This window comes from Misgurnus anguillicaudatus, chromosome 7, assembly GCF_027580225.2.
Source record: "Misgurnus anguillicaudatus chromosome 7, ASM2758022v2, whole genome shotgun sequence".
Lineage (NCBI taxonomy): Eukaryota > Metazoa > Chordata > Actinopteri > Cypriniformes > Cobitidae > Misgurnus > Misgurnus anguillicaudatus.
In genome coordinates, this window is record NC_073343.2 from 29404388 (window position 1) to 29415751 (window position 11364).

An 11364-nucleotide genomic window follows, 5' to 3' on the forward strand; every position below is an offset into this window, starting at 1 on the left:
TGCGACTCCGCATGAAGTCATGTCGAACACACAACTAGTGGTTCATATCAAAATAAATTTGCGTTATGGCACGTGCGTTAAAAAAATGAAGGAAAACAGAGTTTAACAGATATGAATGATATTAGAATGTTAGTAAACACGCGCAATTAACATTACATGAGTGGTTTAAGTAAACAATGTCCCAACTACCGGAGGAGGTTTGGATCCACGTGTTTGGATTTCTATCTAATCGGGATAAATTGAATGTTCGTTCAACCTGCAAGTCCTTTCTAAGACTGATCGATCATTGGTCCTTATGGAAAAACGCCGTCGTCGTCATGCAGAAGATCGGACAGTACGATTCGCATTTCTGGTCGACTCTTGGTAAAAGGAAAACGAGGTGCATAGTTGTACAGAAGGCAAATGTTAAAGATGTGCAAAAACTCGTGACCTGGCTGCCCTGGATCTCTTCGTTGACTTTGAATCAGTGTTCAGATGGCACAGCACTGTCGACACTAGGTACTTTAAAACACCTCAGGAGGCTTGTTATCCGTCAGTGTCTTTGTCCCAGTCTGACCCGTTCACTTTCATCTCTCAGACAGCTGACACATCTTTGCCTGTGTGAGGTCCAGCGAGCCTCAATAATGGAGATAAGTGCTGCGATTTCACAACTTGTCAATCTGACCACACTATACTACCATGAAGATAAAAACCCCATCCCCAAAAATGCTCTTCATGGTATGCTAAAGTGCCTGCCTAACTTAAAACACCTTTCCCTAAGAATGGGACCGAAGTATGGGATTCTTCCTGATGATTATTTTTGTCACACAGCATGCGAAAGTCCAGGTATGAATGTTTTCAAGAAAGAGAATGGGGATATTTGTTATTAAGTAAATCTGTTTTGCGTTATTAAAGTGTACACAATTGATCTTTTACACAGGAGTGACTCAGGGTGGTCTGACCTGTCTGGAGCTAAAGAACTATGAAGATCCCTATCTCTCATCTGCTGCCATTACAAGGCTGTCCTCATTGACAAAACTGACTGTACATTATAAAGGATGGATTGTAGATACAAACCAAAACAACCTTGCAAATTGGCTGCAAGGCCTCCCTTTACTTTCAGAACTCGTTATATCTTGTAAGTTGTATTTATGTTGAAATTTAATATAATTTGTGTTATACCTCGTCTTATGGTTTGTATTGAACATGCATTTGGCAGATGCTTCTATTCAAAATGACTTATCGTGCATTCAGGCTATGCATTATTTTTTTTTAATCATTTTTATTATTTTTTTGTGTTCCTTGAGATTGACTCAGTGGCCTTGCATTGTGAACACAATGCTCTACCAATTAAACTACATGAACAAACCATTTTATACTATCACAGATACAGTATGATGTAAGTGTTACATGGGTTAATCTTTAAATAGCTATCTTTTATCTTATTTTATGGTAGACCGAAATAGAAGCAAAAGTATCGTAAAATTGCACATTTTGCATACCGCAATATAGCAATGGTTTGTGATAATGAAATGATTTTAATACTTCAAAAAAGGCTGCATAACAACTAATCGCAACTAATAATTTACAGAATACAAGTATACATAATAATTATGTATATATAAATACACACACATGCATGTGTATATATATATAAAAATATTTACGTGAATGTGTGTACATTTTTATATTCATATATAATTTATATTATATATAAATACTTAATAACCCCATAACTGGCGCAACCCTTTTTGAATGTGGGGGGATGTGATGTACCCCTTTAAATTAATATATCTCTGTCATTTTTTTGGTCTAGAAGCCTAATCTTGATCTTGAGTTTTTCATGGCAGTGAAAATATTAAACAAAAAAATTGTTATAGCAGTTTACATGTAATAAGTGAAAATAATGCAAGTATATATTTTATACATTAAAATGATAGAAATCAAAATGTTTTACACAAGAAATGCCAGAAAATATAAAACCTAAGTCTAAACTAGTTGTGATTTAAATTTAAGTTAAAATCACAAAAAAATAGGTTTGTGTCACACTTTTTGTGGTTTTACCTACAATGGCCACTAGATGTCAACAGTTTGCTGCATACTCTTGTCACAAATTAATAAATTACTGTCAGGACATTATTATTAATGCAAAAAAGGGTTTAAAATATGAAAATTATATTCTTAGACAGGGCTCAACGCAAATAATTTTTTATGCCAGTGGTTCAGGTTTTCACTTGCCCTGCCAAAATTTTCACTGGCCCCAATAAAAAATTGTCAGTGTCACATATTTAAAAAGAATAATTCAAAAGTCAAATATATTGTATACATATACAACAGACATGTTCCAACAAAAAAAGGCTCCCAGATTTTCTGCTTTACCTGTAAGCTGACAGCAAATTGTGTAAAATATTGCATCGTTTCTTTCGTCGTGTTTTACCCAAGTAATTGTATGCTTCCAAGATGTTAAATAATATACATTGATGAAAATATATTTTAGTGACTAAGGGTGAAGCACTGGCCCGATCGGGCAAGTAACAATACTTTTCACTGGCCCGAATGTCTCTCACGCTTGCCCGGGGCCACCGGGCAGTCCTTTATGTTGAGCCCGGGTGTGCCTCATAAGCCTTGAAAAGTGAAGCCTCTGGCTCTTTGATCGCCCCCTGGTGGCTGGCTGCAGTACAAGTCATAACCCCGCCCTCTCCATTCAAATGAATAGGACTTTGCTCTAAATAAAAAAAATATTTACACTTCCAATAAAAGTTTTCGAAAGATGGTTTTGATCCTTTCAATTAGTTGTTATCACGCTAATATATGTTCAAGTGTTAATTTTTGTGATAAGTTTCATTTTAGCTTGTAATTTAATGCTATAGAAACGGGGCGTGTCGTTATGATTGGAGTGGTTGAATTGGCCGCGCGAGCGTTTGGGCGGAAGTTTGATACCGCGGCTCCGCCTCTGGCTTCACGGACGATTCCTTCTGCGCATGCCTCGGCTCCAAACTGACGTTTTTACGTAACATGGCAGCGACCGTGGTCGGACATTTTTGGCTTCAATTTATTACAATGGTGGGAGGCGAAGTCGCGTCGTCCATCTTTTTTTACAGTCTATGGTTGAGCCCTGTTAGAGCTTTCCGATAATATATAGTTTGTCAACATTTTTGAACATTTATAATATATAGTGTTGTGAAAAATAATAATAATTATGCCTTTCTATGGGGGAAGGTCATGTAACAAAAAAAACTGTCACTACATTATTTCTATCATCAGATGACCTTGAAATATGAAAACTACATTCTGAGAGCTTTCTAGTGATATATAGTTTGTCAAAGTTTTTTAGGTTTAGAGTAGGGGTTATTGTTATAAATATTTAAAACAAATTGGGCCTACCTGTGGCCCCGTGACCTCTTAGAAACTTACTCTCACTATGTCATAATTTTCCCAAAACGGTGTGTGTGTGTAGTTATATATACATAATTATTATACACAATACACAAACATATATGATGTTAACAAAAACTTTTATTATGCAAAAGATTAACGAAGTTATAATTAGTCATAGTTTTAAATTAATGCAGATCAAAGATAGCAATGCCTTCTTTGTCCCAGACAGAATGTGAAACATATACAGTATGTTGGTTATAAAATTTTGAGTTTTTTTATATTCTCATTTATTTTGATTTTACAAACCTATAGCATTATCATATCACACTTTTAGCAAGTTATCACTATTGTCTTCTATTTTCCAGTAGGATACCCACTCAGTGTATATGCTAAATCAATACCCAGGACTGTTACTAGTTTGTCTCTGATTGGAGTGAGAGCTGAACTGGAGTCTGTAAGGATTATGGGAGAGCAGGTGCCGAATCTCCTGCATCTTCACTTGGACCTGTGCTGTCACGACAGCTGTGATATAATCAAAGAAATGCCTCAGATTTTCCCAAACCTGCAGACTCTAAAAGTGAGGTGAGATGGTATTTATTTTTTTCCAAAATTGCTCAAACTGCACTTCGTGTTACTCCGTATGCGTGTTCGGCCCCGGTTAACTTTTATTTGAATCCACTTGTCTCTTTTAGACACCATGATGTTCCAGTGTCAGTGTTTCTTGGACTTCAGGACTTGCCTCGACTTGAGCAGTTAGTGATTCTTGATGCACCACAAAGCCCCAGTCCTACTGTCCTAGATCTGACTCAAAAACTTCATGTCCAAACAAACAACAGGATCCGTGTACTTCATTCTGTAGGCCCAAAAGACCAAACCTCTTGCTCTTGTGGTTTTTACTGATATGTTTGTTTACAGACCAGTTTCAAAACAATGCATCTTGATTGTTTTTCTTTATCAGTATTTATTTGATCTGTTATCTGTTATTTTTGTAATCCTACTATAAAGAATTAAACTCAAATAATCTTATTCTAATGAGAAGGTTATGTCATGAAGTTTTAACATCCAATCACATCCACAAGGTGGCAATCTACTCTCATTTCAAGTTCAATTTAAGTACAGTAAATCAATCAATACATTTTTTGTGTGAAATACTGTACTATTTATCTTCATATACATTTTTGATTTTAATTTCAAGATTTTTAGGATAAACAATATGTTTGTCCAAAGTCCTGTTGAGAGATAATGGATCATATCTTTACTACTAAGATAACATTTAAAATATCTAAATCTGAGTTTAGTTTTCATATTGTTTATTTAAATGATGTCTTTACATGTAGGTAAAAAAATAATTTATTTTGTTTGATTTCATCCTGTTCATCCACATTGGAGTCTAATAAATTGTGTGATATTTAAAAACATAAAGGGACATATAAATCAATACTTTTGATTTTTTTATTCATTTAAAATCAAATTTAAAGGCATTCCATTATGTCTTACTAAACATGTCCCAGGCAATGATATAATGAAAATCAATTGTTTTGTATAGGAATTAGCTGAAGTAAAGCTGATACATCACTGCATACATATTACTGTTTTAATCTTCCTCAAGGTTATACAGCTGTAAAAGCCTCTGAGATGTTTTACAGTGTATTGAAACTGTGAGAAAACTTCCATTAGCAGAGGATTGAGCATTTATCAAATGAGAGATGACAAGGACAACATATCATTCCACATTATACACCACTGAGAGAGAAATAATGTGCTTGCAAGAAACAATGTAGACTGAGTGAAAGCACGTTGGTATGCCGTGCGATGCTGCATGACTGCAAAGAAAACGTCCATCTTGAAGACAACAAAGTTTCAATGTGAATTTATGTGCAATTTTGTCAAAGATTTGCATAATTTAGTTTTTAGAATATGCTTGATCAATTTACCCTTTAAAGAAGACCATTAAGTTGTGATTTGGATTTTTGTGAGTGTGACCTCACCAGGATTCTTAAGCTTTACCAGCACTAGGTCAGCCATGCATGCCTGATCTCGCGGGAATTTGTACATATTTTACGAGTTGACTAGTGAATTGTACAAAAAAAAGCATGATTATCATAAAAAAATTATTATTATGAAAACATTTGAATGAGTAAATCGTTTTGTAAAATGACACCACAATATTAAAAAAATAAAAATGTTTTCAATTCCACTCCACTTTTTTAAAAATAGGCTCATTTTCCAGTTCCCCTAGAGTTAAACTTTTGAATTTTACTGTTTTGGAATCAATTCAGCTGATCTCCGGGTCTGGCGCTACCACTTTTAGCATAGCTTAGCATAATCCATTGAATCAGATTAGACCATAAACATCGTGCTCAAAAATAACCAAAGAGTATTGATATTTTTCCTATTTAAAATTCTTCTGTAGTTACATCATGTACTAGCCGTGGGTTCACACCAGCCGCGTTTGAGGTGTCAAATTTGTGTCTACCGCGTCTGGTTTTCCGCTTGAACCTTTTTGGGTGGTTTCCCAAACAGAGATTAGCTTAAACCAGGACTAGGCCTTAGTTTAATCAGGAAATATAACTAGTTTTAACAAACATGCCTTACTAAAAACATTACCTGTGTGTATTTTGAGGCAAAATAAAGGGCACTGATGTATTTTAAGATATGTGCAAGCTGTTTTCAGTTTGGATGCTCTTACATTTATTTTAGTCTAGGACTAGTCTAATCCCTGTCCGGGAAACCGCCCCTTTGAGTTTACTCGCTTCATTCACGCATGAAAGCAGCACGTGAAATTCTAGTCATCGAGACATTTTTGCAAAAATTTACATCATGGGAGGGGCTTCTGCGACTCCGCTCGACACGGCGCGTTTTTCTGGCAAAGTAAAAAAAATTCAACTTGTGCGTTTCCTGCAGCATTGCGCAATTCACGCGATTCGCGCGAATGAGGCTGAATCGCGTCTACATTGCCGCGTTAAACGCTTCATTCGCGCCGCGAGACCTTCAGACATGCGTCAACGCATCTTTACGTTTACTTAACATTGAAATCACTCCCGCTTAACACCTCTACCGTGGCTGGTCTGAACGCAGCATAATGCTACGTACACACCAAACGCGGGGCATTGTGTTACTTGCTCTAAATTTTCGCTCGATTTGAATATTTTCAACTTGGGCGAAGATGCGTTTCAGGCAAATAGTGCAGGTTTTCGTGGCCTATATCGCGTCATCTGCGTCGTTGAACTCGCATCTGGTGTGAACCCACAGTAAGACCGACAGAAAATTAAAGCAACACTAAAGAGTTTTTTTACCTTAAAATAACGTTTCCAAAAAAGTTTCAGTCGTTCATCCACTCGAAACAGGGTGAACGGCACTTTCACATTCGGTTTGCAGCCCTCTATCAGCCAAAACCGCACTAAAGAAGTTTCCAACTGTCGGGTCGCGGTCCTGTAGTTCGAGTGAAAACTACAAAAACTTGCTTTACGGCAGACCTACAATCCAATCAGAGCCAGGTTTGCTGCAGTAGGATAAATTATTTACGACAGTGGTAATGGACAATTGCGCTTCCAACCTATAGGGGGAACAAAGAGCAAAAACTTTTTAGTGTTGCGTTAAAAGTTGTGAATTTCTAGGCAGATATGGCTAGAAACTATACTCTCATTCTGGCGTAATAATCAAGGACTTTGTTGCCGTACAATGGTTGCAGGAGGCGCAATGATATTACGCAGCGCCCGAAAATAGTCCCCTTGATAACTTTTGACTATTTTCAGGCACTGCGTAAAATCATTGCGCCTCCTGCAGCCATGTTTCGACAGCAAAAAAAGATTGGAGATTGGCTGAATGAATTCCAAAACGGTAAAAATCAAATGTTTAACTCTAGGGGAGCTGGAAAATGAGCATATTTTCAAAAAAAGGGGAGTGTCCCTTTAATACAAATAAGTTCAGGATGTGTTTAGTGCCAAGAGAGGTCACACAAAATACTGACTCTACAGAAAAGTTATTTTGTTGTGAAAATGTACGTTGTGGCAAATGTGTTCATTTCCTGTATTTTCTGATAGTCATATGTCATTAACACTTTGGTGGTCTAAGAGCACAATACTGTCTGTATAGGAATGGGTATATTATTTTTAATTTCTTGAGACAGACCTTCCAACATTTCAGAATTACAAAAATTGTCTGATTCCCATATTGCAATTATAATTTAGTGTTGGTTTTCAGAGAACAAAGTATTGCCTCTAAATGAACAAAAACCCAAGTGTTTTGTTTTCATTTGCAGATAAGATTATCTAACCGACAGCAGAAGTTCAATTTTGAAATTCACTCAATCATAGAATTGCATAAATCACCCGGCTGAAATTACCTTTGTTTTGAAGACAGGGCAAAATGTCTTCATGAAAGCACCTGTAGTAGCCCATTTTAACCGAATCCCATTCAGAACAGACTCCCATAATGAGAGTCATAAAAGGACACTCTGCTTAATTTCATTTAAATAACCGAAACGTACCTGTGGTCGAATTTCCACCGTCCCTCGTATGAATCACGAACACACCACCCCCATTAATATAGTTTTGATTGAGATGATAACGACAATAGAGAAATTATACAACAATGGTTAGAGGACAGCATGCACCTGCCCACATGGTCACACATAATCAGCTCCATTTAGTGGATGGTATCATCTTGTTAGTTTCATCCATTATGGACCTTGAGCTTTTTGCATTCTCCTCCCTGCGCAATCATTTCTCATTTCAAGTATGTGAATGGCAAAGCCCCCACTCTATTGTGAGTAAACGACTTTTCTATTCTTATCAGAAAGCAATTTGCTCTCGTGAGACAGTAAAGTCCAAGCTCTCCATCATTATGAAATGGCCAACCATGCATTCTGATCTATGAGAAAGCGTTCGGCGGGAGATGCCTTGTAAACACACAGACTATCTGGGAGATTGCCTGCCAGCTCATCCGAATGCAAACCCAGCATCTTTTTGGCACAATAACACAAACCCAACCTTTTCTCTCCCCCAACCCCTTCTCTCCCTGGTAAAGGATGGCATGCATGAAAAAGACCCAGATAGCTGTGTCAGCTTTGAAAGCAAAAAGAGGATCTGGATTGGAGTTTGGGGAAGAAACTGACATTTATCAGCATGCAATGCAACAAACAAATAATAATAAAAATATAGATTTGTGAATCTGGACCACAAAGCCAAAAGGGTCCATTCTTGGAAATTGAGATTTATACATAACCTGAATAAATAAGCTTTCCATTGATGTTTGGTTTGTTAGGATAGGACAATATTTGAGATTCAACTATTTGGGAATCTGCAAAAAATCTAAATATTGAGAAAATTGACGTTAAAGTTTTCCACATGAAGTTAGTAATGATAAATAAATTTTTTATATATTTATGGTAGGAAATGTACAAAATATCTTCATGGAACATGATTTTTATTTAATAACCCAAGGATTTTTGGCATAAAAATGTATAATTTTGACCCATACAATGTATTTTGCTCGAGAATTTAGGCCTACTTGTGCTACTTATGGTCCCGGGTCATATTTAAGTTGTACAAGAAGCACATTTGAAGTAAAAACAGCCAAAGTGAATAAAAGAAATTTAAATTTTAAATTTATACGATGAACCTTAACTCGTCAATGGCAGGGAAAGAGTTATCTCGTCAATTAAGAAAAAAGTGTTCCTGATTAGGTTTTATATTAATTTGTAATACCGCATTTACCCAATTTATTAATAAACTGTTAAAAAATAACAATTTTGATAATTGTTCTGAATCTGATCTCTAACAAAATTCCTTTACAAAAATGCAATTATTTCAGCTTTTTGCTATTTTTTTTTTAAAGAAAAATACCAATATTTAAGGGTTTATAAGCAGAGAAAAAAATATAAATAGGAAAATTGTTTTTTCATTTGATATATTTGTATGTTTATATATTTTTAGAATATTTTTCTGGAAGGCATTTTGTGACTTCCGTAAAAATAACAAAACAATGCTGGCAGGCAACTTTTCAAAAAATGTCTGACGGGGAATGAGTTAATAGGTTGAAGAGTTAAAAATAAATATCCAAAACGCCCAGGTTTTGACGTTCAAAGGTTTTAGTTCAATAATCCAAACAAATTATTCATTCATATTTTTATTAAAAACAGACATTTATATCAAGAGAGAGCAAGAAAACAGAGAAAATAATGAATGTGTGGCTGTGTACCAAAAGAGCATTTCTATTTCATAAGCTGCTGAAAGTGTCGATGTACAAATAATGAATAAATAATTTCATTCTTTGAACTTGTGTTGGAACATTGCAATCCACCAGGAGATGAAGACAAAAAGTGAGATCTAATGATGGCATTTTCATAAATAAAATACTTCACTTTAAACCAGATATGATTTGGTGGTGAGTACAATCATTCAATACTGAAAAATGATCAATATGTGTGGTGAGGAATTTTAAATAGTTATTTTAAAGAGAATAATTAAAGGCAATGATGTTAATAAATCATAAGGTGAGAGTGAGACACAAAATCATTATTGGAGTTGAACAGCTGGACTCGAAGAGGACACGGTCACGACATTCACAGCCTGCGAGTTCAATCACAAAAAAATTTAAGACAATGCTGGATGAACACAGCAGTTATAGCTAATACAGCAACTAATTGTCTGCAATCAATGGCAAAATTTGCAGTCAAAGAGTTAGCTCAAGTTCAGTCAGCATTGAATTTACTTCTTTGGGAATCCTCAGGGGTGTGTATACATCACTAAGGGTCTTAAACACAGTCCCTTTAAGGAAGTCGCACCATGGGGCGGCCATGTTTGGGTTATTTCAGTCATGCAAGGCTAAAGTCCTATCTACTTGAATTGACCGATATCTCTAAAATCATTGGCTAAAATAAAAATTAAACAACATATTTCTGACCAACAATGAAACAATATGCAGAAACTGCGCTAAAACACTTTTTCAAGGTCGTTTCAGCTACTGCACATGCGCACAAGTTGACAAGCGCCTCGCGTGACTTTGTACCAAGCCCCTCCCCCAGAGAATCATCAGTCATTATTAATTGATCATTGATTTGTTTAATGATTCGTTTAAAGAGCACCAATTGTTCGATTCATGATTTTTAATTTCCTTTGTTGTAAGTGTTGTATTAGTTCATGTTAACGATGTGCAAAAGGTACAACCCCTAAAGAAAACAATGACGCGAGTTATCGTCTCCAACTTAAATCTCTTTTCTTGGACTATAACAAACACAGGGATTGTAGGCAACAGTTTACTTCCTGGGATTGGTTATGTAGACAAGACCGACATTATCATAATTCCAAGTGGCGCAAAAAGAGGGTATGCGCTATACCATGGGGGCGCCAAAGCGATGGTATAAAAAGCATTTTTTTTGTATTTTCTATATGTAGCTGCTGTTGTGCGTTTCTAAATCATTTCTGTATTTCCTCAACATTATATAACATTTTAGATTACAAACAGGCTAAATTAGGCGCCCCCATAAGATTCCAAAATAAAATTTTGGATAATAATGGAATATCTCCGGCGGGCGCGCCTGGCATGGGCGGGGCGCCGGCGCCGTGAGCGCGCTGAGCAAGCAGGTACTGTACAGTTGTCACAGTTTGCTTACTGTTCTCGTCGAAAGATGAATAAAGCAAAAAGCTTTCAGGGGCTAAAAATAGAAAAAGAAAGAGGGAAAAGGAGATGAAAGCACGAATTAAAACGCTCTCTTGACCCTGGAACCCATCGTAATGTTACGTGTTTTTATTCGAAGTCGTTTGGTGCACAATGAGACACAGCCCTCTCACATCATTTCGCTTAGTTGATCTGTCGGGTGTGCAACTCACGTGCAACTGCGTGCACCACTACTTGCACAGGCTGCATGCAGGTATTTAACCTGTCTGTCATCACATAGTACACGTACCTCTATCAGAAATGTGACTTTTCCAATATAGTAACATCTGTTTGGAAGCAGACTGACCCCACAGCGCAATAATTAAAATAAACTGCCAGCATTGCAGG

General features: G+C 36.4%; 1 protein-coding gene across 2 annotated transcripts; it reads left to right on the forward strand.

Moving 5' to 3' along the window:
- Positions 1-38: 38 nt before the first annotated feature.
- Positions 39-4383, forward strand: LOC129417732 (uncharacterized). Of its 2 annotated transcripts, XM_055172564.2 has the most exons (5): positions 75-498; positions 578-825; positions 920-1117; positions 3723-3939; positions 4050-4383. In XM_055172564.2, the coding sequence occupies exons 2-5, from the start codon at positions 624-626 to the stop codon at positions 4255-4257; spliced, it is 825 nt and encodes a 274-aa protein (XP_055028539.2). In that variant the 5' UTR covers positions 75-498; positions 578-623; the 3' UTR covers positions 4258-4383. The 2 variants fall into 2 exon arrangements, with proteins under 2 accessions (XP_055028538.2, XP_055028539.2); XM_055172563.2 differs by having other exon boundaries at positions 39-825.
- Positions 4384-11364: the final 6981 nt, after the last annotated feature.

Excerpts from the sequence above, each read along its gene's own strand:
- LOC129417732 (XM_055172563.2), top strand. The coding sequence starts at position 177 with ATGTCCCAACTACCGGAGGAGGTTTGGATCCACGTGTTTGGATTTCTA. Across the intron at positions 826-919 it reads CACAGCATGCGAAAGTCCAG|GAGTGACTCAGGGTGGTCTG; the intron begins GTATGAATGTTT and ends TCTTTTACACAG. Across the intron at positions 3,940-4,049 it reads CTGCAGACTCTAAAAGTGAG|ACACCATGATGTTCCAGTGT; the intron begins GTGAGATGGTAT and ends TGTCTCTTTTAG.